Consider the following 27119-nt stretch of genomic DNA (forward strand, 5'->3'; position numbering starts at 1 on the left):
TACAGATCATGATACTAATCACAGTGATAAGAGACTTTTTTAAATATTTGATTGTTTTGTAGGTCCTGTTTCTCTGTAGCTTTGGAGTCTGTCCTAGAACTAGCTCTTGTAGACCAGGCTGGCTTCGAACTCACAGAGATGCACCTGCCTCTGCCTCCTGAGTGCTGGGGCTAAAGGCGTGCTGGCTATGATTTTGAACAGTTGTCAGAACACAGTCCAAGAATGAAGTCATGTGGGAAATCTGGATTCTTGTAAGAAAACTCCAAGAAAACAAGATGAGTTTTGTGATCTCAGTTTCTTCAAAACACAGAATTGTTCTTGGGATGTATTTTAGTGTTTCTCCCAGGTGTATCAGATAGAAGTGAATTTACATCAGCTGTTGTAATCCATATGCCTCTTGGAAAACCTTTTTTTTTTTGCCACACGTGACTTGTCTTTGTGATTGTAAACTTTACTCAGATGACTCTACTTAACCTTCAGAGTATAAACTGTCCAATGCTCTGAATAAAGCTGGCTATTGCATGAGACTTAGTTCACCTCATTTTTAGGCCCTGCTCTCCCAGGTTCATGCTGCCAACTGGAACAGTAAACAAATGGTTACAACGTAAAGAATCCTGAAGTGCCGATATCTTAAGAAAGGGAGCGCTATTCCCAGGCAAGCAGTCCATTCAGTTACACACCCAAGTTGGCCTTTCAAGTTCTCTGCCTTAGGAATGACTGATCATTTCATTCATTTTATTTCGAGCTGAGGTTCCAAGAGCTTCAGCGACTATCTAAGGTTAACAGAGTAACTCAGGAAGCAGTAGATCCAAAGCCCCTTATTTTGAAGTCTTGTGCTTTTCCGTTACTTATGAAACTTGGAGCATAATATTTTGCTGTTGTGTATTAAAAGCAGAAACTCTTTGTATGCCATTACTTTGTGTCGGCAGCACGTAGACCCAGGTTCCATCTTTTGAACACACAGTCTGCATAGACACTGTTGTTTGTCTCCTTTACCACCTGGACTGGCTGTGCGGGAACAGTCTTCATATGGCCAACCAAAATGTCAGTTGTAGAAAGCTACATATACCATTTCAACCATTCAACCAATAGAAATAGTGAGATGGCAAAATTTTGCTGGTAATCTCACACCCTTATACATAACTGTACTACAGTCCACACACATTTTAATATACTACCAGTCCTCACCACAGTCATGTTCTTCTTACATTGGCTTCAAGTGTTTTACTTAATGTTTCTAAGCAACCAACTAAAATTGGCAGCAGTTTATTAAAAGGAAGGAAAATGATTACTGCTTATCAATTTAGCACAAAGTGTTCCCAAGTATTGGCTGAATGAAACCTAAATGACAAGTCTTCACAAATGTAATTTAGCTTTTTTTTTACTGTATTACAATTTCCTCCTATATTGCAGAGTTGCATATGTCAGGACAAAGATTTTCCTGTTCTATTTATATTATCGATATGAGGTTTAATTAATCACCATAGTTATTGGTTTTCTCTTTTGAATTAGATTTTAATAAACCATCTGTGGGAAAAGGCAGAAAGCCTATCTCTAGAAACAATGCCTTGATATTTGGGGACATAGGAGCAGCTGTGAGCGGTTATTTTTCTTCCCTTAATAGCTGAATGGCACATCCTGTAATTTGGCTTTCATTCACTGATATGAGCAAGGGATTCAGCTCCTTTCAGACTTGGATTTCATTAACATGTGTGCTAGCATTCTGCAGGGTTTTTCAGTCAGGTTACCTTTGTAATTTAAATAGAGCCTCTGACTGGCCTCTGATGGCCTCACTGGACTGTACTCCTGGCCTTAGCATTGCTAGTTCTCTTACATAAGACTCCCCTGACTTTCGGGCTCTGCCAAAATCAAATTCTCTTACTAATTTGACTTCACTGCTCTTCTAACTCAGCGTGGTATTAATGAAAGTGAGTAGGTATAAAAATGCCCATGCTTATCGGCTTACTTTGTGAATAAGTTCATCTTGAATGAATCTGTTTAATAGTGGGTGTTTATAGCCAAGTTGGAAAAGTGTGTGGGAAGGGAAAAGGAAGGGTAAGTAAGCCCAGTGAAGAATGTGAAAAACTAAAAGTGCCAGAAAAAAATGACTGTAACAAGACTGCGGTTTATTTCTTTTCTGCTAAAATGCCCCTTCCTCTTGTAAAAATTTCTAAAACGTCATTTATGGAAATATTTCATTTTGCTTGCAAACAAATCAAGCCTTTATCAAATTTTTTACATTACAAATTACTAGCTCTTTAATATTTACATATTTAGTAAGAGATATAAAATAATTATGGAAGCAAAGAAATGTAATAGTCTATTGTGTATTGTCAGCATCACATCACTAACCACAGTGTACTTCCTAGACCAGCAGCATCAGCACCTCCTGAGAGCATGTTAGAAATCAGGTTCTTATGTCCTGTCCCAGCCTGCTTCATTGCAGACCCTAAGGAGGGCTCAGCCATCAGTGTTTCAAGTTTGGTTAGTAAAACTTGAAAGTCATACTCTCTGGAATATGAAAATTGAAAACTGTACTATCTCCTAATATGAAAGTTTATTTTTAAATAAATTACCTTAGCTAGCTTTTTATAACTAGGATGAAATACCTGAGAAAATCACTTTAAAGGGAGGAAAGATTTAAGTCATTGTTTCAGTCCGTTGTCACTTAACCCATTATACATGGGAGAAGTAGAGTTGCTTACCTCGAGGCAGCTGGACGTGACAGAGAGTGTGTTTGAGGATAAGATAAACCCCTTTGAAGCACACACTTCCAATAAGTAACTGGTGGTTTGAATGAGAATGGCCCCCATAGGCTTACAGATTTGAATGCTTGGTCACCAGGGAGGAGGTTGGAGGAAGTGTGTCAGTGGAGGTGGGCTTTGAGGTTTCAAAAGCCAGGCCCAGTGGCTATCTTCCTGATGCCTGCAAATCCAAATGTAAAACTCTTAGCCACTTCTCCAGCACCAGGTCTACCTGCATGCCACTATGCTCTCCGCCATTATAATGAGCTAAACCTCTGAAACTTTTTGCAAGCCCTAATTAAATGCTTTCCTTTATAAGAGTTGCCCTGTTCAGGTGTCTGTTCACAACAATAAAACACTGACTGAAGAGTAACCTGGCTGTAGTTAGGCCCCTCCTCCTAACAGTCCATTCACTCTTGTCATCAGTAGATGAATCCATTGATGACATCATTTACTACTTACTGGATTGTTCTTAGTGTTTACATATACTTCAGTGAAGAAAAACACACTAGAAGAGATTTAGATTGCAATTTTGTTAATCATAAATATATAAACTACTAAAAGGAAAAGTAGTTAAAATCAACTAGTGCAGTTATGAGAGAATTTTCTGTTTTCTAAAATAAAAATTAAAGGCCAAGTGCCAGATTCTGTGATTACAGCAGCAGAAACAGTACAGGCTTTCAGTCTCCCTACAGCACTACAAAAAAAAACATGGGTTAACTGTGTATCGCAGCTTAAAATCATGAACATAATTTACAATAAACTTAACTGATAAAATGGCCAGTTAAACCCCTAAAGATAAGCAGAACAAATAACCCAAAAATATAAGTTCTCCCTGGTGTTAGCTGATGGACAGAAGGTATCAGGAGAACAATGAAAGCTCTTTAGTGGACCTTGGAATAAGAGAGTTTAAAAACAATAGGAATTTACTGATAAGCTTAGAAGGCAGGTTCTGAAGCTGAAAGGATTTTGTCAAGAGCAGGTGAATACAGAGAGGTCTCTTGATTAGGTCTAAAGGAAATAATCCTTGAGGATTCTCTGAGATAACCCAGGGCTTGCAGACAGTTGAGGAGCATAGTGACCGAAGAAAAATCTACTGAGTACAAGGAGGAGGGGATGTGGGCAATAGAGAGCTCAGAGACAGCAACTGGCCCAAGTGCACGTGCTTCTGGAAGCTCAGAAATAACATTTTCAAGGAAAAATTAGCAACAAAAGGGTCATGGTCAAGTTTTGTAATTTTCAATTACAAATTTTTATTATAACAAGGAGCTAAGAAATGACCATGAAGACAATGAAAACACATGAGAAATACATGCCCACAATAACTGAGATCTTAAACATATGTAACTACTTGATGAAAATGATAGAACACTCAAAAGAACAAATAGGTCAGAACAAAACTCAAAAATAAGATCTTACTTATTATGGACACTGATAAGAAAATGCTAAGACTTACAAGTTATAGAGGACTTATATAAGTAATTTACATGTTTCTGAAAAGTTAATAAGCAATAACAATATTAAGTTTCACTGAAATACTCCTTGAAAGACAACTTTGAAAGGGAAGACAAGAGAAAGAACTATACATTTCATTGGTAAATGGCTTGGGGAGAAATGGAGATAGGCAGTAAACTCTATATAAGGTACAGCCAAATAGCTACTAAAGGCCCTGAATGCAAGGAAGACATGGTCTAATTAATAACTGTTGAAAGTGAAGTGCTTGGGGCGTGCCAGTCACTGGGATGGGGTTTTTGTTAATATGATCCCAAAGTGAATGCATTATAAAATGCTCTGTTTTCTGTTCACATTGAATTACCCTAATGGCTAATTTGGAAGAGTTTAGATTCATTACATTCTCTTAACTTCACAGTGAGAGACCTACCACCACTTTGTCTTGATGTTAGACAGAAACAGCGGATGTCTGTGGATGCATTACCATCCGAAGTGAAGGTCCCAGCCCTTCCAGAACCTACCCTTCCTAGCCAGCCCAAAAGTGTGAAAGACTTTGAGTAAGTTCCAGCTCACTCTTCTGCGTAGAATGATAGTGATCTGCATGTCAGTGCTTTACGTAGCTTAACATCTTTGCCTGAACTTGTAGATTGTTAAGATATCAGACAAAAGACACAAAAGATACCTTGACAACATATCTTAAGTTGAAGATATAAGTAAATGTGTGGATAATGGATAGTAGATATATGTAGGAAAAAAAAAGAAACTAAGAGATTCTTGAGTCACATTGAACCAAAAGGATGTCAGTAAATAATAATGCATTCTACCATTAACACACACACAAAGACACACACACACACGAATTCATCTACTGTGTAACCATACTGTAAAAGCTGTAGCATCACTCTGAATTGGAAACACTGCAGTGAGAATGGGAAAGTCAGCTCCAGAAGCTGGACTGTGAAGGAAAGGGGAAACATGAGGGTACACATCAATAGTTCTAGCACTCAGAAGCCTGAGGCAGGAGCACTCCAAACTTGATTCCAGCATGGACTACAGAACAAGACTCTTGGGGGGAAAAAACTTTTAAAAAAGAACTTTTAAAAAAATAGGTAAATGAAAAACATTAAAGCTGAATTGATATTTTAATACAATTAAGAACTATATATTTATATGCTAACTTTTTTTCGAGACAGGGTTTTTCTGTGTAGCTTTGGAGCCTGTCCTGGAACTCGCTCAGTAGCCCTGGCTGTCCTGGAACTTGCTTTGTAGACCAGGATGGCTTTGAACTCACAGAGATCCGCCTGCCTCTACCTCCCAAGTACTGGGATTAAAGGCATGAACCACCACCACCTGATTTATATGGTATTTTTATATCAACTATAACAATTTATGTTGCTTTTATTATTTAGAATTATATAGTTACTTTCTTTTTTAAAAAAGAAATGCTGTTTTATCTGGATGATGTTTCTCTCCACTTATGGTTATTATATGGTTTTATTTGTTTTACTTTGTTTTCTAGGGAAGATTTAGAAAAAGCTGAGTCAACAGGAAATTGGAAATCAGTACATGCTTTTTATATAACAGCATTTGATTCCTTCACAGAATTAAATGCTGCGTTTAAGGTAATGTATAAAAGATACATTATAATGTATAAAAGATAATTATAAGGATCCATTCACGTATAATTTCAAATAAAAAATAAGACTCGATTTTATAGTCAGTATAGACTTACTTAAACAGTGTATGTTTTTCAATTATATGTATCGAAATATTACGTGATTTAGTAAATATTTATTCACTATTAATGCTGATTTCTTTCAATTTTTAAAAAGTTATCAAAATCTTTCTTATGAGCTCATTTACTTTTTTGGATCATCAGACAAGATTTGTTAAGATTATAAAAAAAAGTATGGTTCAGATAGTATTAAGAACAATCTATGAAATATCCAACATATTTAATTCTTCAATTGAATTTGCAGAAAGATGCCGCTGCCTCATTTAATACGATTGAGGACTCTGGGGTTAATGCTAATTTGGTGAACGCTGTATTTGATGCCTTACTTAACACTGTAAGTATTGTTTATGGACATATCCCTGTGGTGTAACATTATGCTTTTGTTTATTGCACAACTCTTTTATTTTTTAAAAAGTATTTATTTTGATTTTTAATATATGTGTATGTCTGTGTGATGTATGCTGTATGTGTAAGGTGCCTACAGAGGCCACCAGAGCACACCCGATCCCCTGGAGCTGGAATTACAGGTGGTTGTCAGCTTCCTGTGTGGGTACTGGGAACTGAACTACTCAGGTCCTCTGGAAGAGAAACAAGTACTCTTGACCGCTGAGCCATCTCTTCAGCTCCTCTATTTTGATTTTGCAGCCACTTTGTAAGATAATTTCAGTAGAATATCTGATACAATTTTATGACCAATAAAATTGAAATTTTCAAAAAATCGAGTTATTCTTTTTCTAATTAACTGAGAATGAAACAGAAAATACTTCTTTATCCAGTCTGTGTTTAAGAAGACTTTCTAAACTCATGTTTCACTTACTAAGGGAAAGGACGTTGCTTGTGTAATTCTCAAAGTTTCGTTCTGAATCCGTCACAGGAAGTGCTTAACACCGTCTCAGATTTCTTGAGTAGAAATTAAGAATTTTCTTTAGTTTGCTAACATAATTAATTATATACTTTTGTTTTCAAAAGTCAAATCCACCTTTAAAAGTTGGAATAAATTCTACATGGCCAAGGTGTCTAATTCTTTTTGTATGTTTTTGGCTCAATTTGCTAATATTTTATTGAGTGTTTTACATCTGTGCATAAGTGAGATGTTGGTCTATACCAGTGGTTCTCAACCTTCCTGCGATCCTTTACTACTGTTCCTCATGTTGTGGTGACCCCAGCCATAAAATTATTTTCATTTCTACTTCATAACTATAATTTTGCTACTGTTATGAATCATAATGTAAGTATTTTTGGAGATAGAGGTTTACCAAAGGGGCCATGAGCCACAAGTTAATAACTACTGGTCTGTACTTACGATTTTGTTTGGGGAATGAGGGTAAAATATTTTTTCTTTTATTTGGCTATTCAATTCTGAAGGTCATTCTTGAAAACACATGTACACATAACATTCATTATACAGACTAAGCAGGTTATACTTGGGGGGGTTGTGTGATAAACATATACACATGTAACAATGAAAAAGAAACCATGAATTTGAAAGTGAGTGAAGAGGGTTATATAGGAGAGTTTGGAGTAAGGAAAGGGAAGGGGAAATTGTAGTGATATTTCATTTGTATTTTAATAAATAAAGCTTGCCTGAAATCAGAATGCAAAACAGCCACACTGGTCAATCATAGAGACCAGGTAGTGGAGGAACTCACCTGTAATCCCAGCAGCCACACTTGTTAGCCTTAGAGGCTGGGTGTGGTGGTGCACGCCTTTAATCCCAGCACTTTAAAGAGGAATATAAAGCAAGATGAGACAGAAACTCTCTCTCTTTCAGCCTGAAGGTTTCATAAAGGTAAGAGCTCTCTAGTGGCTTGGCTACTTTTCTTTTCTAATCTTCAGGTTGAACCCCAATATTTGTCTCTGGGTTTTTATTATTCACGCTACGTAGAATGATGTAATTATATTATAATATTAAATTAAAAGAAAAATGTAATTTTTATAGAACATAACTTGGTTGCACTTGCTAAATTACCAAGCATGACTTGTTAGGATTAAATGCATCACAAATAGCCAGGTATAATTGTACATACTTATAATCCCAGCACTTAAGAAACTAAGGAAGATCAAAAGTTCAAGGCCATCCTGGATTACATACTGAAACCTTGGGCACATAGAAAGGTATAACTTGAATCTGTGTATACATATCCAAAGTATATGCCAACCATTTCAAGTTAGTAAACACTATACTGTTGAACTTGTGTTCATGATTTTTTCCTCTCAAAGAAAGGAAAATGGAATTGTTTTTTAGTTATATAAGACTGTTGCTGGTCATCAAAGGCTCACGTATATATTTCTGCAGATTGTACTCTGCGAATCCCAGAGAACAACTTCGTAATAATCTACATCATTAGTATTCCCTGGAGTTCTCAGATGTGAAATGGATACTGCTGTTCCTAGTACCATTCTACAGTCACCAAGTCTGCTTGTAATTATCCAGATAGATCTGTGAATAAAATGAATGTAAAAATCACAAACTATCCTAGCCATTATTTTATCTAATTATTTTCTTTTGCCTCCAGCCTCAAGATATTCAGAAGTCTGTATTGAAGGGAATCATTAACAGCCTGTTACGAGAATGGAAAGGGTAATTGTAACTTGCATCTAATCTGTATAGATAACTTAGATACATATCTCATGTATCCTTAATATATGTGAGTATGTTTTACTCATAGGAAGTATCTTAGATGTGCTTTAATATTGACATGGATCAGATAAGAGCATAGAATACTTGAAACAAAGCTGTTTAGTTTACTGAGATTTGTTATTTCTTGGGATCTATAATTAAGCATAAGGAAATCAATGAATCTTTCAAAGCTGAATGTAAATATCTTTGTGTATAGGCATATGTGCTATGCAAACATAGGATGAGTACTAATCAATAACCTTGCACTTCTTATAGCCAATAAAATTTTCTCAGAGAATATACTAGCCTTAAAGAAAACTCCTAATACTCAGGAGAAAACTCAGGTAAGCACCTCAGGCCAAACTGGGTCTTGACTACTTCCTGAGCATAACAAAAACATTATCAAAAGCAGAAGACAGGCTCATAGATACTTTCTGTTGGCTGTGCTTAATAATTCATGTAAACATAAATGACACTGCTACTTTGTTGAAGTACAAATGGAATGGAAAAAGTAGTGGACAAAAAGCCAAGTTGTTGAAATAGGAGCAGCGGGGCTGCGTCCCCAACACCCCGGCCGCTTGGCTAGCTCATGCCCGAAATAACAACACACAAACTGTATTCATTTAACTGCTTGACCCATTTCTATCTAGCCTCTTCTAGGCTAATTCTCACATATTAATTTAGCCCATTTCTAATCATCTGTGTAAGCACCCCAAGGTGCGCTTACCAGGAAGATTCTAGCCTATGTCCATCCTGGATCTGAGAGCTTCATTGCGTGCATCTGTCAGGGAGAGCGGAGCGTGGCGTCTCTCCGGGAGCAGAGCAGAGTCTGACCTCACTTCCTCTTCCGCCCAGCATCCTATTCTGTTTATTCCTCCCACCTATGTTCTAACCTATCAGGGCCAGCCAAGCAGTTTCTTTATTGCTCAGCCAATGAAATCAACAGATTGATATATGACACTCCCACATCACCAAGTCCTGAGCATATAGCATTCACTCATCAGACTTTAGTACCCTCAGAAGGGCTAATACCTGACTTCTGCCTTTAGTCTAGGGTTCAGTCAAGATCTTGGATTACATATGATTTTATGTCCATGAATAATTTTTAAATTAGAATGTTCCTTTTAAGCATATGAGACAATGCACTATAGACCTTGAACATGTGAGAAACACTGGTTAGATTTTAAACTAAAAGTCTCCTACAAAACTGATGTTAAAATCAAGATTAACACTGAAAAAATACTATTTTTCATGATGCCCAAAGTAAAATTCTTGTAGTTAGCAGCTAGATGGGAATGGTTTATAGGCATTTATTTTCCATATATATACATGGAAAATTTTATATATATATATATGTATGTATTCATATATATATATATCTGAATACAGTTTCCCCTCCCTCTACTCCTCCCAGTTTCTCTCTACTTCTCTTCTCTCCCTTCCAGATCCACTCCCTTTCTGACCCTCATTAGAAAAATAACAGACTTCTAGGAGAAAACAACAAAACATAACAAAATAAGTTATGTTATGATAAACAATAACCATCATATTGAAGTTGGACCAGCCACACCAATAAAAAAGAGCCAAAAGAGAAGGCACAAGAATCAGAGACCCATTCCTCTACACATTCAGGACTCATCATAAAAGCATTGAACTGAAGGATACAGTTTGTATACAGAGGACTTGGTGCAGAAATATGTGGGCTCTGGGATTGTACCTTCAGTCTCTGAATTCTTATGAGCTTTGCTCAGTTGTTTTAGAGGACCCTGGTATCCTCTGTACCCTTTGTCTCCTGTACTCCTTTTGCCTTCCCTTCCATGGTGTTCTCTGAATTCTGAGGGGAGGGATTTGATGGAAAGATCTTGTTGAGAGCTGTGTTTCAAGGTCTCTCTCACTTTGTGTAGTAGCTGACTGTGGGTCTGTGTATTATTCCTGTCCGCTGCAAGAGAAGCTTCTCTGATGATGGCTGAATAAGGCACCAACCTATTATTGAGAGAAAAAAAAAAAAAAGACAAGTAGTATTTGGTTTTATTCTAGGTCTCTGAACTATCTGGTGTCTGGATCTTGGTTAAGGCCCATCCAATGTCAGGTATGGTAGATTGGGTCTTAACTCCCACAAGGTTTGTAACAAAGGCTTTATGGTTGAGTTGGTGTTTAGGTTTCTTTTTTGGTAGCCTGCAGAGTACCTATTAGTTCTCTTATTTCTCTGTTCATTTCTTTGTCTGACTGACCTGTCCAGTGGCGAAAGTGGAGTATTGAAGTCTCCCATTGTTAATGTGTGGGGTTTAATGTGTGATTTAAGCTTTAGAAGTAATCTTTTATATATGAGGGTGCCCTTGTATTTAGGGCATAGATGTCAGTATTGAAATTTCCTCTTGATGAATTTTTCCTGTGACTAATATGAAATGACCTTCTTTGTCTCTTTTGATTGATTTTAGCTTAAAGTCTATTTTGTTAGATATTAGAATAGCTACACCTGCTTGTTTCTTAGGTCCATTTGATTGATATAGTTTTTCCCAACCCTTTACTCTGAGACAATGTCTGTCTTTGAGGTTGAGATGTGTTTCTTGTATGCAGAAGAAGGATGGATTCTGTTTTCGTATCCAGTCTGTTAGCCTGTACCTTTTTATAGGTGAATTGAGTCCATTTACATTAAGGGATATTAATAACCAGTGATTGCTATCTCCTGTTAATTTAGTTTTCATTGTTGGTGATGTTAATTTGTGTGTTTTTCCCTCTTTGGGATTTTCTACTATGAGAACATCAATTGTCTGTGTTTTTGTTGGTGTAGCCAACTCCCTTGGGTTGGGGTTTTTCTTCTAGTATTTTGTGTAAGGATGGGTTTATGGCTAAGTATTGGTAAAATCTAATTTTGTCATGGAATATCTTGTTTTTTCGTTCTATGGTGATCGAAAGTTTTGCTGGGTATAGGAGTCTGGGTTGGCATCCGTGGTCTCTTAATGTCGGCATGATGCTTGACCAGGACCTTCTGGCTTTCATTGTCTCCACTGAGAAGTCAGGTGTAATTCTGATAGGTCTACCTTTATATGATACTTGGCCTTTTTCCTCTGCAGCTCTTAATATTCTTTCTTTACTCTGTATGTTTAGTGTTTTGATTATTATTTGGTGAGAGAACTTTTTATTTGCATCCAGTCTATTTGGTGTTTTGTAAGCTTCTTGTATCTTCATAGATATATCTTTCTTTAGGTTGGGAAAGTTTTCTTCTATGGGTTTGTTAAATATATTTTCTGTGCTTTTGATTTGAACTTCTTTTCCTTCTATACCTATTATTCTTAGATTTTGGCCTTTTCATGGTGTCCCATATTTTCTGGATATTTTGGGTTAAGCTTTTGTTAGATTTAATGTTTTCTTTAACTGAAGAGTCTGTTTCCTCTATTGTATCTTCAGTGCTTGAGATTCTTTCTTCCATCTCTTGTATTCTGCTTTTCATGCTTGATTTTGTGGTTCCTGATCGTTTTTTCATGAATTCTGTTCCTATAAGTCCCTTGACTTGTATTTTCTTTATTGTCTCTATTTTAGTTTTCAAGTCTTGAATAGTTTCTTTCATATGTTCGATTTCTTTTTCTTGGTTTTTTTTTAAGGGATTTGCTGATGTCTTTCAATTTTTTTTTGTCTTTTCCTCCATTTCTTTAATGGAATTTCTCATTCCTCTTTATGAATATCAAACATTCTCTTGAAGTTATTTTTTAGATCATTTTCTTCTGCTTCATCTATATTTGGTTGTTTAGGTCTTGCTATTGTAGGGTCTTTAGGTTTTACTGGTGTTGTGTTGCTCTTTGTGGTGTTGCGTGTGTTCTTACCTTTTCTACTTATCTTTTCCTCTAATAGGTGTGGTTGGGGCTGTCTGAGATTCTGGTGAGTAATCTTCTAGGTGTCAGTGAATCCAAAGCTCAGATGATTGTTCCTCGTGGTACTGTCAGTGCCACAGTTCTAGTTATCCCATTGGTTACTCTGTGTTCCTGGAGATAGCTCAGCACTCCTGTGCTTTGCCCTGCTCCCTTAGAGTTTGCTGTCTTAGGCCGACTTTGGCCTAGGTTACCTGCTTTGACTTGTTTCTGTAAATCCTGGTCTGGAGCCCCTCCTGCAGAAGTCCCAGGCTTCGAGTTGGTCCTGCAAAGGTTTCTGGCTCAGGTCTACTACCTTGGAGTTCCCAGACTCAGGTGCGCCCAGAACCACAGAGGACCTGGCTCAGGCTTACTCACTCAGAGGTCCTAGACTCACACTCAGACCCACAAGGGTCCTAGCTTAGGTCTCTATACCCTTGAAGGTCCCAGATTCACATCCGAACCCTCAGCAGTCTCTAGCTGTGGCTCACTCACTCAGCGCTTACGCCCCTGTACCTGTTCCGGTGAAGATTTCTGTCTCTGGACCAGTTTATTCCTGTTATTCTTATGCTTTGTCTTTTCATAGTGTCCCAGCCTTCCGGGATGTTTTTGTCAGGAGTTTTTTTTTTTTAATTTAACTCTTTAACTTACGTTTTCATTTTTTCTATTGTACCTTCAACACCTGAAATTCTTTCTTCTATCTCTTATATTCTTTTGGCAAAGCTTGACTCTAGTTCCTATTCAAATTCTTAAAATTTTTACTTCCAGAATTCCCTCAGTTTGGGTATTCTTATTGATTCTACGTCCATTTTCAGATATTTAATAATTTTATTCATTTCCTGCCACAGTTTTTTTTATAGATTTTTAAAATGTTTTCTTCTTTTTTTCTTTTTTTAAAGATTTATTTATTATGTATACAGCATTCCTTCCATGCATGCCTGCACGTCATAAGAGGGCACCAGATCTCATTACAGATGGTTGTGAGCCACCATGTGGTTGCTGGGATTGAACTCAGGACCTCTGGAAGAGCAGCCAGTGCTCTTAACCGCTGAGCCATCTCTCCAGCCCTTCTTAGATTGCTTTAAGAGTTTATTCATTTCTTCACACCGTTTGTGTTTTCCTGGATTTCTTTTAGGGAATTAGTAATTTCCTCTCTGAAGAATCCTGTCATCTTCATACTGACAGCTGTAGGGTCTTTTTCTTATGCTTTAGCTAGGTTTGAAAATTCAGGGACTGCTTATTGCAGTTTCTTGACATTTCTGTCACTTCAGGAATGGCTTGTAAGCAGAAGCACATTTTCTTCTTTTAACGTATAAATAAATATTAAGTAAAAATAATCTGTGTTAAACAAAATATATTTTAAATTGCTGATTATTTATTAGACTTTTAACTATTTCCATAGTTAGTCTTTTACTTTAAAATGCTCTCTGAGGAATTTGGGTTTTAGGGGTACTCAGAACTAGCCTATTTCCCAGGATACTAGAGATGTGTTACTCTCTCAATAAGAATAATGCCTGTGAATTTAAATTCATTTTGGCTTCTCAGTTCTTGGAAAAACATGTAATGGTCATGTCTTTGTTAGATACTATGAAATTCAACGGTCATTTGTAATCAGTCATGCATGTTCTTTTTCCAGCCCTCGAACAAAAGATGATCTTAGAGCATATTTTATATTGTTACAGGTAAGTGAGAATTGTTGAATTCATGTCAGTCTGCATGTACAAATTAAATGATAACAGATAACTATTACTTGTCAATCGTATTAATACTCTTCAGAATAATAGTTACTTGCAACCTAAAGACTAACATTGTAACAAACACCGAGAAGCTAAATTAGGTGAGGACTTAAGTTATTAGTGAGGTCTTGTCTACTTTCCATGGTGTCCAGGAACAAACAGAAAGGATGTTCTTCCCACTTCATTGAGACTCTTTCCTGTGTACTAACTGGAACAGGCTACAGAACTGCCCATGTGCCCGGTTTCTAGGTTGTCCATATTGTTCACTAATGTTCATTAGAATTCTGATAGAAACATCGAAGTTGTTACTATTTGTTCTAAGGCCAAATGATACTTGCTTCCTCATGAGAGAGATGCAGATTCAAAAATATAAAAAGGAAATTTTTATTTTTAAATTATTTTTGGAAAATCTATATTATTTAACACATTTGCATCATTCCTTATAAATTTATCAAGTTGTCCAGGTATATTAATTCATTTAAAAGTAAAAATTATCAAGCATGTAATTCAGTATTATGATATTACCAGTATCATATTCAATAAAAGAAACATGGGAAACAAAAGAAAAACCAAAAAACAAAAAAAAAAAAAGGGAAGGGAGAATGACCAAGAAAGATAAAGGAAATAAATGAGAAAAAGCATCAAAACTAGAAGAAAAGGGGCTAGAGAGATGGCTCAGTGGTTAAGAGCACTGCTTGCTCTTCCAAAGGTCCTCAGTTCAATTCCCAGCAACCACATGGTGGCTCACAACCATCTGTAATAAGATCTGGTGCCCTCTTCTGGCCTGCAGGCAAAGCACTGAGAATACTGTATACATTAAGAAAAAAAAAAAAAAACTAGAAGAAAACATGCAGAGAGAAAAGCTACAAAACAACACTGTGAAGCTCAGCTCTTAGAGGAGTGTGTTAGCGGTCAGCTCTGCTCACACATCACCCTTTCCCAGAGCTGTGGCTAGAGTACAATCAGCGCCAATTTCACTCCTATTCATCAGTTTTGAAAAACAGTGTTCTTTTATCGTTATCACAATTGGATCAATTTCTAATAATTTATTTTTACATCTTATTTGTGCGTGTGTACATGCTTTATGTGTTGAGTGCCCATGAAGGCTAGTCACATGCCCTGGAACTAGCATTGTACACAGTTCTGGGTTCTGAAACCAAACTCAGATCCTCTGGAAGGGCAACAGGCACTCTAAACCACCAGCACCTGATTTTAATAAGTTACTTTTACAGACATTTCTGAAATGTACACTGTAATAAAGCATCAGCTTTTTGAAAGAGAACGTGGGCCTTGCTTTGTTGTGAAAACTCTTGCAGTCCTTTAACACGGAAAAGTTGTCAGAGGAACACACTTGTTCTTTGTGACATGTGCAGCCAATCATTTCCCAGTGCAGAAGCTTCACAGCTAGCATTATATGGTGTTCCTTTGTAATTCCAGAAAACCCATATTATTTTGTTGTTATTAAATTGGATAATAGTGATTACCAGTATTTATGAAAGATAAACCTAAGCGCTTATGTTTTCTTTTTTAAAGCTCAAAACAACTCTTGAGGTAGATGATATTTCCATCTTTCAAATGAGGAAATTAAGAATTAAAGTTTTAAAACCATGCCTAATGACACACAGCTAATGTGGTAGGATCAACCCTCAGACCCCGATTTGCCTGTGCCTTGTACTGCAGCAGAACCAGTCTTGCTTTAAAGAAATGACAAATCACTTGTTTTTAAAGAACTGCAGAAACTCAAATGTAGCTTCCTGAATTTGCCACTTAAAACTCATTAAGCTTTATGACTTTCCTTGTTAACACAATTTAACACAGTTATCTTTCATATCTTTTTCAGAATCCTCAATTTAATAACACATCTACATACGTCATCTATGCTCATTTGCTACGACAGATAGCTGCCCTAGTGGAAGCTGACCACCATTTCCTAGTTCACTGGCTGAAAAAGTAAACCTGCAATACTAAGACGTTTCAGTCTCTCAGTTTTCAATGTTATATTACTAATTTTGTGATAAGCTCCTGTAAACCTTTACCATATTTGAATGTTTGAAGATTTTTAGGAATGATGTTTATTTATACTTTGAAATGTTTCAAAAGCCAATTATGAAATATATGATTTAGTAATACATAAAAGATACATAAAAATCTATTTTTAATCTAAGTAATAATATTTTGTGAAAATTGTTGTAGAAAACTATCATTTGCAATTTTTCTTTGGAACATTTCTGTTTTTTATACAACTCAACTGGATTTGTTCACCCATTGTTTCATTGTGTATCTTTTTATTTCTTCTCTGTTTATAAACACATCTTATTATTTATGTGATGCTTTCTCTTTGCCTTATGAAAAATACAAGATTGCAAAAGCACATTACTTCTTCCCCTCAGAAGTGTATTTACATTAACAGACTTTTCCCTATGGTGGATGAAAACCAAAAGGGCAAAATATTTCAAAATGAGAGCTCAGTGCAGTCAGTTGTCATTCTTCACACTAGCAGTGTTTGCAAGGTCACCATCAGATGAACCTGCAGACACCACCACCGAGCCTGCTCAGGGGCCTCTGTACAGTCCTGTCTGCTCACCAAGCATCCACTTTATGAGTGCTAATACTTGACTTCATTCCATGTAAGCTGATTGGGTAAATTGAGGTCATGACGGTTGCACTATGAACCATGCCAGTATGGCTGTAACACATACATTTCTTTATACAACACACCACATCCTTCTTGTTCATGGAACTAGCCAGCACTTAATTATTACATTGTGGGATTTGGGTTTTTGCTTTTGGTTTTTTGAGACAGACTCTTACTCTGTACCTCAGGCTGGCCTAGAGCTTACCATGTATCCCAATGGACTGCTAATTCGCAATCCCCCTGTCTCAGCCTCCCAAATATATGGGTTACAGGTATATACTGCCATGCAAAAAAAAATCACAAAAAGATGAAAAACATGTTATTAGACTGTAGAAAGGACACTGGGTTCCAGTATGAGATGCTGGCCCTCATTGGTGCATGCCAGATGACTCCACATTCTCACCATTGATTTATGTCCACAAACTACCGTGCAAGCACAGGTGCTGACCTGTGGTGTAAGGGATAAATGTTAGCATACAGGTTAGTCTTCAAGTGCAGATCTGTGAATCATGACACTACAGTAATCTGGGTGTTTATTTCCTACTTGAGAAGGTAGTATCCATGATAGGGTTTCATATCTTTTGAAATGTTGTCAACTTAATAAATATAATTTGAGAGAATGAATAGTCTATAATCTGTGTGCATAGGATGTAGTTTGATCTCTAGAAAAAATATTTTGACAAAATAAGAAATGAAAATTTTGATTGGAATTATTTCAAAATCCTTGCCAGATTATCCCAGAAGAAATTCAAACAGCTGGTAGAGAGGTTACTACAGTTTGTTTCCCTGCGTCTGTTTCCCGCGAAGCCAGAAGAGTTCCCACCTCTGACAAAGTGTTCCTGGTGGATCCCATCAGCCTCCAAAGTGCTGGCTTTGCTCAGTAGGTGTCAGCTGGTCTCGCCCTCACTAGTGTTGGGAGAAATAGCAGGGTATACCTTGAGTATCTCTGAGTGCTAGGGAGGCAGCTTTAACTTGTAAAAGCATTATTTTGAAGAAAAAAATATTTCCTGTTTTGTTTATGAATTTTACGTTATATAATTTTTTAATTTAAATTTTTAAAATTAAAGAATTTATAAAGCTGGGGAAAGCTTTGTTTCTCCAGTATTTTATATTATGGTCTTAAGTACAGTTGATCCACTAAGTACTAATTCCTGAGAAAACATGAACTCCCACTAATTACGGAGGAATCCTACAAGAGACAACACTGGTGGAGAAATGGTGAATTGGTGGCCATCTGCACTCTAAACATTTTGTGATCCTCATCACACTTTTTTTTTAAAGTAAGAAATAGCTGCATTTTGACCACAGTGTTAAAAATGTTTTTTTTTTTTTGTTGGAACTGCAAAACAGGAGTTTAAGTTAAAGCTGCAAAATGGGCATTTAAGTTAAAGCTAGCCAATAGATGCTAAATAATGTGTTTATTGTTAGAATGGATCACTACATGTTGGAAAAGAGCGCTACATGAGAATTTATCTTCACAGATACTGCCAACAATTTGGTTCATCCTCCCCTTATTCCTTACACGGATTTCTATAATTCTACCTTGGATCACATTGATCTCATGGAAGAGTATCATACTTGGCAGAGCTTTGGAAATTCTCACAGGTATGGTCTACAGCTCATCTCTCTAACAAAATGTTATTTTTTTAAAAAGCTGGATTTTAAGTTTATATTATAAATAATACAATTCCTGTACATATAAACATATACATATCTTTAAAATATCATTGTGGCTATCAAAAGGTTTTACTTTTGGTACATTTTGAATTTATACACATGTTAATATAGTTTTATTTTGGTTAATAACATCTTTTTAAGAACAGGAGGGGTCTTCCCTACATACACGGTCTCTTGGAGCTTAGTATTCTATGCACAGGGGCAACTTACATATTTTTTCTCTAAAGTATCAGAAGATAAATATTTTCGGTTCTGCGAACAATACATGTTTCTATTTTAGCATGAAACAGTCCTAGACAATATGTAAATGAATGGCTGTGAATGTTCCAGATGACTTTACAAAAACTGATAATAAGCCATCTGGTCTTGGAGGCCATAGTGTACCAGTGCTTAATCTAATTCATTATCACACACATATGGTCACCTGATACACATTCGCTCCTTCTCCCTCAGTCTGCACCCAAATAGTGATTATGAATTACTTATAGAAGTAATAGGAAGAGAAAGGAGCTTCACAGTTTAATGCAACAGGTTTTCGAAATGCTTGGCAAAATTCTTGAATACTCTATACTTTTTAATCCACATTTGGATTATCAATCCTATCTCAAATGTAATTTATTTCCCAAACGTGAGATATACAGGAGACTTTCCTTAAGAAGATGAAGAGATATAGTTATAGATATAAACAACCCAGATATACACCTGAGTTGATTCAGCTTTCCAGGAATTCTACCAGAATTGACCTAAAATTTATAATGGCCCTCTGATCAAATCTCAGTGCACATATGAGCTATCAAAACTGGAAATGATTTTTTCTAAAGACTATAATCAAACTGTGGAATATTTTCTTGGTAGAGTTTCTCTTCCCAAGATACTTTTCTTCCTATTTTAACATAATTGTGGCCATAAAACAACTAAGAGTTGCACTGTTTCCTTGACAACTTTTAATACAGAGCTCCTTCCAGTCGCAGGGCAGCATGCCAGCAGTGTGCTCCACAGGTGTTCCAGGTGATCCCCGCTGCCGTTGGCAGTCAGCTGGGATCTAGAATGGGCTCTGGACCTCAGCAAGTCACTACTGACCGTGGGCTGTTTATCTGGGTACTTCATGTACATAGTATTTTCTTTTCATGTACCAAAATGACAAAGGTTGAGAAGCACTGTTTTAAAGTATATAATGAAACCAACATATATCCTTATTAAGTTCATTGCATTTTTTTTTTATTTCCAAACTTTGAGTTAGCATTAGTCATTCAGTTACTGCTATTATTACTAGTACTGAACAAGTTGGGTTTGTTAGCAGTTTGGAGTCAGAGTCAAAGCTGTCTGATGTTCAGTACATCGGGCTGTCCCTTCTGTCTCATGTCTTCTTTGCAGCCAGTGGCTGCAGATACACCACCTCCTATGTTTAGATGGAGAACAGCTAACATCGAGGGTTTCGTTGCACTTCTACCGCTGAGCTCTACCCCAGCACACACTGCAGCCCCTTCTGATGGGAGTCTACCTCCCAAACTATCACTGCCACCATATTCATTCTTTCCACATGCATTTATGGCTGTGTGGTTTGTGGCTTGCATATATAGTATAAGACTTAACTCTGACCTGGGAGCCAAGTTATTTCCATACTCTTTGATAACAATTTATATCTTTATAAGTTCATGCATTCCATGTTTTTATACCATTAAATATAGTACTTATTAACATTGTTCTAACTTTATTCTATTACTCTTAAATTTATAACTCCTTTTTGTATGCTATTATTGCTGTATTTTCTCATTTCTGATTTTCACACATCAAAAATAGTCCTTGAATATTGAATTTTATATTCATTTGAACATGTAAATATTCTGTCCTATTTCTCCACCATCAACACTTTTGCCTCTTTATCCTGCTGTTGGCCATGTTTTTCACAGATGGTAATATAGGTGGCTTTACAAATGGAAACAATTTGTGTGAATGATGTAAGTGACTAGCACATATTTAGAAAGTTAGCTGTGGCTTCCTATAGGGAATTAAGGCACTGCACTTTCAGGAATGATACATTTTTCATAGGTTTATGGATATAAAATCATGCACATAAATTTTTTTGTAAATGGTAAAACACCACACAAAAATAATGTTTTATATTGCAAGGTACCTTAGGTTCCCTTAGTGTAATTTTGCTAAAAATGCACCATTTTGCTTTTTCTGTTTTCGCTTGTTGAGCAGGTTTTCCTTCTGTCAGTATCCATTCGTTATTTCTATAACTGCAAAAAAAATCATTATTCAGAGAGACTCAGAACAACAGATGATAAGCATCGCAAGGGTAAGCCAGTTATGAAACCTATTTGTGCTGACTGTAATCAATACCGTAAATAATAAATAAGTTAAATGTCTTGTGATTGTTTTAGTGTAATCAGGAACTGTTAAGAATATAATTTATGTTATTACCCCACAAGGTAACCTTGTCACAATATGGGAGAGGGAACACCCTCATCTAACCAGCTTCCGGTTACATTATAAATACAGCAGAAGTGTTTCTGATAGACCCAGATTTGAGGAGTTTTTTTTTAATTCATTTTGTATAGAGCTCCTATTCCAGGTAGCTAGAGAAATATCACTGGAAATCATGGTGAGACCAGGAGGGCCTTAACACAAATCACTCACACTATAACATTCTCTGAAGTCATGAAAACCAGAAACAACCAAGACATTAGATGTTAAAACTTTAAGTATATGTCTAAAGGACTAAGAAATATGCACAAAGAAAGGGAAAGGTTTTTTTTTTTAAATTGTTTCTCAGTACATGGGAAACACACACAGAAAGTAGGACAGACTTTTGGAAAATTGTAGAACAAAATGAAGTTTTCCCCTGGGCCTCATTACTGCCTACCACTGTATTCAGTGTAGCGCAGGAAGAGCCATACTGCTCATCCTCACACCTGTGCATCTCAAGCTCCTGCCGTGTAACAAGAGTGTATGCACGTTTCAAAACGAAAGAGAAGAAATGATTTCCATGTTTTGTTCAAAAGTATAAAAACAAAGTATAAATTATTATTTTTTAAAATATAAAAATAAGAATATTTTATTCAGCAACTTAGTTCCCTGATTATTTTTTCTGTCACAGACAAGGACAAAGGTTTTGGTGCCTGATAAGCTTCAAAAATCAGCTTGCATTGAGTACGAGAATATTAGAAGAAATTGTACTGCCTGTGGCTCCAAAGAGAATTCCAAAGCCACACCCCCTGGAGAATGGGTTTAATTTGGTGTATTCAGCACCAGATACTGGCTCAAATCATCTAGATATTTTGGCTTAGTTGCATTTCTGTGTCATGTGTCTTTTTCTTAAGTTTTTTTTTTAACTTTGGCTTTATGGTTATTATAGTTTAAGTAAAATAGAGGTGGCTGGTTCATCTAAATTTCTCTTAACAATTCCCTGCCACTCAAGTTTAAGGAATCAGGATCCTTCTGTGCTGCACTTCCTCTACTGGAAAGGAGAGCAGCAGATATGTTTTCACAGGACATGGGAGGGAGGAGAAACTGAACACTCAGGAGGGATTGCTAGTTCTCACAGCTTCTTCCTGTTGTGCCACTCAAGTAAATGCCTGGGGACTCTTCTGACACAGCTGATACTATTGTCTGAAACTGCAAAAATAGATAAGTTCTGTAAGACTGTCAAAAGTCCTACCTTCCTCGGCCTCTTTGATTCAGAGCATCGTCATGGCAGATAGGCATTTCCAATGGGAAGAACTGCCGAGCTTGTCCCCATGAGCACTGGGGTAAGTGTAGTTAGTGCCAACATGTGGCAGCTGCTTAGAGGCAAGAACAGAAAGAGAAGACAACAAAAGAAGGGTAAGACAAAATATCTGTTACATAGACACTGTTCAGGAACACAGACTCCCTTGGTAAGACAGGGCCCAGAAAAGCAAAAAGCTACTAAATCTTAACATTGGATTTTGGAGGCCTGGAGGAAGTCTCAAATTCTATAGATTTGGGGAATGCAAATGACTATACTTTAGATATCTGAAACATTCATTCTTATCTGTAAAGAATTCATCTTCATCGTCACCAAAGACAATTAAACAGTCCAGTAATCATTGTCAAGATAAGTAAATATACAAGCATGTTGATTTTGTACAATAAATGATATTTATATATTTCTTATATATTTTAATATGTTGGTTTTTATATACTCAGTGCTTATATTTTGAAGAAACATGAAAAATGAATTTTTCAAATCTGTCATATCTGTATCACCCATTATTTCTGTTAACATTTTGGTAAATTTTCTTTGGGGGTCTTTAAAAACAACAGAGATAAAGCAGTGTGCTATGCATAATTTTGATTCAAACTGTTTACATAGTTTTCCTACTCATTTTTAGTAGCTGCATTATATTCCACTAACTAGATCTGCTTAGGGTAGTTCTAAAGCTTTGTTTTTATGGATAATATTTTTATAAATATCTTCTGGAATAAAATGTTTTTCTAATCTTCAAAATTCCCAAAAGTAGAACTATTATAGTAAAAAGTTTGATCATTGCTAAGTCCCTGATACCATAGGTATGTTAATTTTTTACTTTCTAGAAGGAGACTATTCTTTTAGAGTAAATTCACTATCTAAAATAGATTAAGCCTGAGTTTACTGTTAAAAATACCTGAATTGGTTAAACGCTCCCCCAACTTTGGGGGGTGGGGTTCAAGACAGGGTTTCTCTGTGTAGACCTGGCTGTCATGAAACGCACTTTGTAGACCAGGCTGGCCTCAGACTCACAGAGATCTGCCTGATCTGCCTCCCTGAGTGCTGGGATTAAAGGCGTGTGCTGCCACCATCCGGCTAAATGTCCCCCTTTTATTACACAGCAGACTTTGCTTTTAAAGGTCTGAGGCCTGTTGAAATTGCAGTGCAGCCTTCTCACTATAAAAGTTGAGTAAGATGTTGATACCCACTGGCTATCATTTTTCCAAAATAAAGTAATAATTTTTTACAAGTTAAAATGTGTGTAATTGATTTATGAGATTATTTACATGAGAGATAGCATAAACAAGAATTAAGCTATTTTGACTGTGTTTTAAATGAAATTATAATTTAAGTAAAGTGAAAATGTTTGCTTTCTTATTTAATTAGCAAAGTCTGGTGGATAAAGTATCTCGAAGACAAAGACCTGACATGAATATGTTATTCCTAAATATGAAAGTAAGGCGGACACATCTGGTTAGCGACTCACTTGATGAGGTATAATTCATTCCAAAATGGTATTGATTAAAATAAATTCAATCATTTGACTTATTACTAAACTTTCATTTATTATTTTTATGTGCCAGCGTATGTGCTTCCAAAAATTTTGATAGTTAAGATAAATTTTCTATAAATAAGCTTTATTTCATCTTAATGTTTATTAATGGTTGATTAATTCCTTAGAGGAGTTGATGTAGAATACTTAAATGCATGATTCATGTTTCTTAGTATGCTACCTGGATTCTAGACCCACTAGTCTCTCTTTCTGATTATGTGTGTAACAAGTCATTTTAAATTCTCCAGACCTCAGATTGCTCATCTATAAACTTACAGGTCTGACTTATAGGGATGGATATTTAGATTCACACAAACATTGACCCATGTATGTATATTGCAGAGTATCCTGCATATGCATGCGGCAGTCAGACATCATGTAGTTAAGAGGAGAGAATGGCTGTTATATCCATGTCATGTTCTTAATTTAGTGTTGAAAGAGAAAGGGGACATGAAAAATTATTTTATATTATCATCTACTAATTTAAAATTTTTGATACACTGTGATTCTTGGGGACTGTAACCTTTATTAAGGCATCTGATTGCTATTTTTCTAATCTATAAAACAAATATAATAATACCTAGCTTATTGTGTCTGGTAACGTGGATGGATGAGTAGATGGATGGATAGATAGATGGATGCTTATGGAAGTAAAAATAAGCTAAAGTCTGCCTAATATTGTGCTCAAAATTAAAAGCAAATGAATACCTTTTCATTATTCTTTGTTCTCCCTTACTACATAACGTCTTCAAATAGTTAACCCGGAAAAGAGCAGACTTGAAGAAGAAGTTGAAAGTTACATTTGTAGGTGAAGCTGGATTGGATATGGGTGGCTTGACTAAAGAATGGTTCCTTCTTCTAATTCGCCAGATTTTCCATCCAGATTATGGTGAGTGTGTAATATTTGTGACCAGTGTCTCTCAATGTTGACAGAAGTTTCTGTCCCACCCAATCTTGTAGCCGTTCAATCCCAAGGAAACACACAGTGGCCTACATTAATTATAAACTGATTGGCCTATTAGCTCAGGATTCTTACTAATTAACTCTTATATCTTATATTAACCCATAATTCTTGTCTGTGTTAGCCATGTGGCTTGGTACCTTTTATCAGTGAGGCATTCTCACCTTGCTTCCTCTGGTTCTGGGTGACGACTGCAGACTGAGCCTTTCCTCTTCCCAGAATTCTCCTATTCTGGTTGCCCCACCTATACTTCCTGCCTGGCTACTGGCCAATCTGTTTTTTATTAAAACAATACAAGTGACAGATCTTTACAGGGTCCCACAGTATCTCCAGGCTTGTTAGAGTTCAGTAGCAACCCTGATATTTTCATCAACTATAAATGAAGAATTTATATGGAGATAACCATACATCTCTTGAATAAACCAAATGCATGAAAGTATGGCATTGAAATAACGGGAATTCAGAATTTGAAAGCAAGCCTGCATTTTTTTTCTATACTAGTTTAGGAAGCTTCGTTCATTAAATAGTGAATTATTTTTAAAAGAAAAATAGTGTTTTCTGGGGAGATGGTTTAGTCAGTGCCGCGCTGGCTGTGCCGGCGTGAGGGTCTCAGCTTCCATCCCCAGCATCCCTGTGAGAACAAGGACAGCAGGACATCACTTCTGTAATCCCAGCACAGGGAGCAGAGGGGAGGACCCTAGAGCTTTCTAGACAACTAGTCTGTTTTAACTGGTCAGCACCAGATTCAGTGGGAGACTCTGCTTCACAATAAGATGGAATGTGATTGAGGAAAATGCCTGACATTAACCTATGGCACCCACACACATACAAATATGTATACACACATATATACATATAGCACAAATAGACAAAAAGATAGTAATTCATAAGTTGTTTTTAGGACATAAATCTTCAAATTTTATTTTATTTAGAGGAACTGCCTACATAATTATTAGCATCTTCTAAATGCTTCCTTCAAAGGAGAATTTTTATATTTTATAGGACACATACACACACACACATATATATTATAGATAACATAAGTGCATGTGTAAAATCTGGTGATATAAGACAGGGTTAGCAAAGACAGATTGAAGTGTGCAGATAATGCTCAAAATTTATTTCGCTCATGAGCTATAAAGCTATTATTTTTATGAAGTTATCTGATTATTTTATACCATTTATCTTCAACTCAAGATATCAAAGAAAAATAAAATGCCTTCCACATATATTTTACTAAGATGTGCAAATGTAGTCTGTTAAATTTTTAACATGAACGATGGTTTGTAACAACTGTTACTACAATGTTTTGCTTTCAGTAGTTATCATGTGTATTTTACCATCACTTTTTGTCTGTGGACAAATTGTGTTTCCTCTTTGCAGGCATGTTTACATACCACAAGGATTCACACTGCCATTGGTTTAGCAGCTTTAAATGTGATAACTATTCTGAATTCCGATTGGTTGGAATTGTATCCTTTAAACTGTCCACTAGGAGGTGCTACTGAACTAGGGATTTGTTTTAAGTTTTTTTTTAATCTGTATTTTAGAAAAATGTTGTTAGAGAAAATTAAACATCATCAAATTTATTAATTAGATTTTCTAATCTGTATAATATGTAATATCACATTTCCATAATCATAGTTTCAATACATTAAAGAAATGACTGAGGTTCAAATTTTTCTCCCTTATCTCAAAATGATTACTTAAGTATCAAAATTATTAAAAATTTAAAACATTTTTAAAATAAAATGGAGTATTTTCCATTTGTAATAAAGTATTTTCTGTTCTTGTTTTGTGCTCAGTTTACTCAGCTTACTAAATTGAAATTGCAAGAATTAAATATAGGCCTTTTAATGTACCCTGAAATCCTGACACATGAAGGAGGTAATCCTAAGAAGTTAAAAAACAAATGCAATGAGAAATATTTAAAGCATGCATAATTGTTTAAATTAATTAAATTTTTAATGTTAAAAATCCATTTACCATTCACTTCTATCTCGGATGTATTGTGTAATTTATTCCTACATTGGGAGGGTTAAAGATATGTTAGATATTAGACAAGATGTCTTGTACATTAGCTTTTTAAATTACATGAAATATAATTGTCTAGAAAATGAAGAGGAAATAGATGAGCAAGTGCAGCAGATGTGTTGACTAAAAGAGAAAACGTTCCAACTTTGAGAAGCTTAGCATTTCAGTGCAAGGTTGCTCGTTTATTCTCCATTAGAGGGCCATGCAGCATGGCATTAATAAGTACTAAGGGGTTTGTGACCTCATTAAAACCAAGACTAGTATAAAAATAAGGGTGGTGGGGTCTTAAGGTAGAAAACGTGATATTATAGTCTTCCCAAAAAGGTAGGAATTGAAGCGGGAGAATGATGGGAGGAATGAAGGCTGCGATGTTGTGGACCTGCTACAGAGCTGCGGGCACACTGGACCGAGGG

The 27119-nt window shown here is 36.1% G+C and overlaps 1 protein-coding gene across 4 annotated transcripts in view; it reads left to right on the forward strand.

Annotated features, from left to right (window-relative positions):
- The window catches only part of Hectd2 (HECT domain E3 ubiquitin protein ligase 2), a 60857-nt gene that overhangs the window by 21421 nt on the left and 12317 nt on the right, over positions 1 to 27119 (forward strand). For 3 of the 4 annotated variants that reach the window (XR_007595131.1, XM_050160568.1, XM_050160581.1), the window contains exons 3-14: positions 4615 to 4753; positions 5716 to 5818; positions 6176 to 6265; positions 8448 to 8512; positions 14033 to 14078; positions 15973 to 16082; positions 17499 to 17647; positions 18249 to 18372; positions 20650 to 20746; positions 23546 to 23653; positions 24468 to 24600; positions 26056 to 26144. Coding sequence is in view for 2 of the 4 variants with exons in the window: in XM_050160568.1 (XP_050016525.1) it covers positions 4615 to 4753; positions 5716 to 5818; positions 6176 to 6265; positions 8448 to 8512; positions 14033 to 14078; positions 15973 to 16082; positions 17499 to 17647; positions 18249 to 18372; positions 20650 to 20746; positions 23546 to 23653; positions 24468 to 24600; positions 26056 to 26144 (1253 nt within the window). In the remaining 2 variants the exon portion in view is untranslated. Of the gene's footprint in view, positions 1 to 4614; positions 4754 to 5715; positions 5819 to 6175; positions 6266 to 8447; positions 8513 to 14032; positions 14079 to 15972; positions 16083 to 17498; positions 17648 to 18248; positions 18373 to 20649; positions 20747 to 23545; positions 23654 to 24467; positions 24601 to 26055; positions 26145 to 27119 lie in introns of those variants that run through there. The other variant, XR_007595132.1, reaches the window with a different exon arrangement.

The sequence above is a fragment of the Alexandromys fortis genome, unplaced genomic scaffold (assembly GCF_014885135.2).
Source record: "Alexandromys fortis isolate MF-2015 unplaced genomic scaffold, M_Fortis_MF-2015_v1.1 scaffold_10, whole genome shotgun sequence".
NCBI lineage: Eukaryota > Metazoa > Chordata > Mammalia > Rodentia > Cricetidae > Alexandromys > Alexandromys fortis.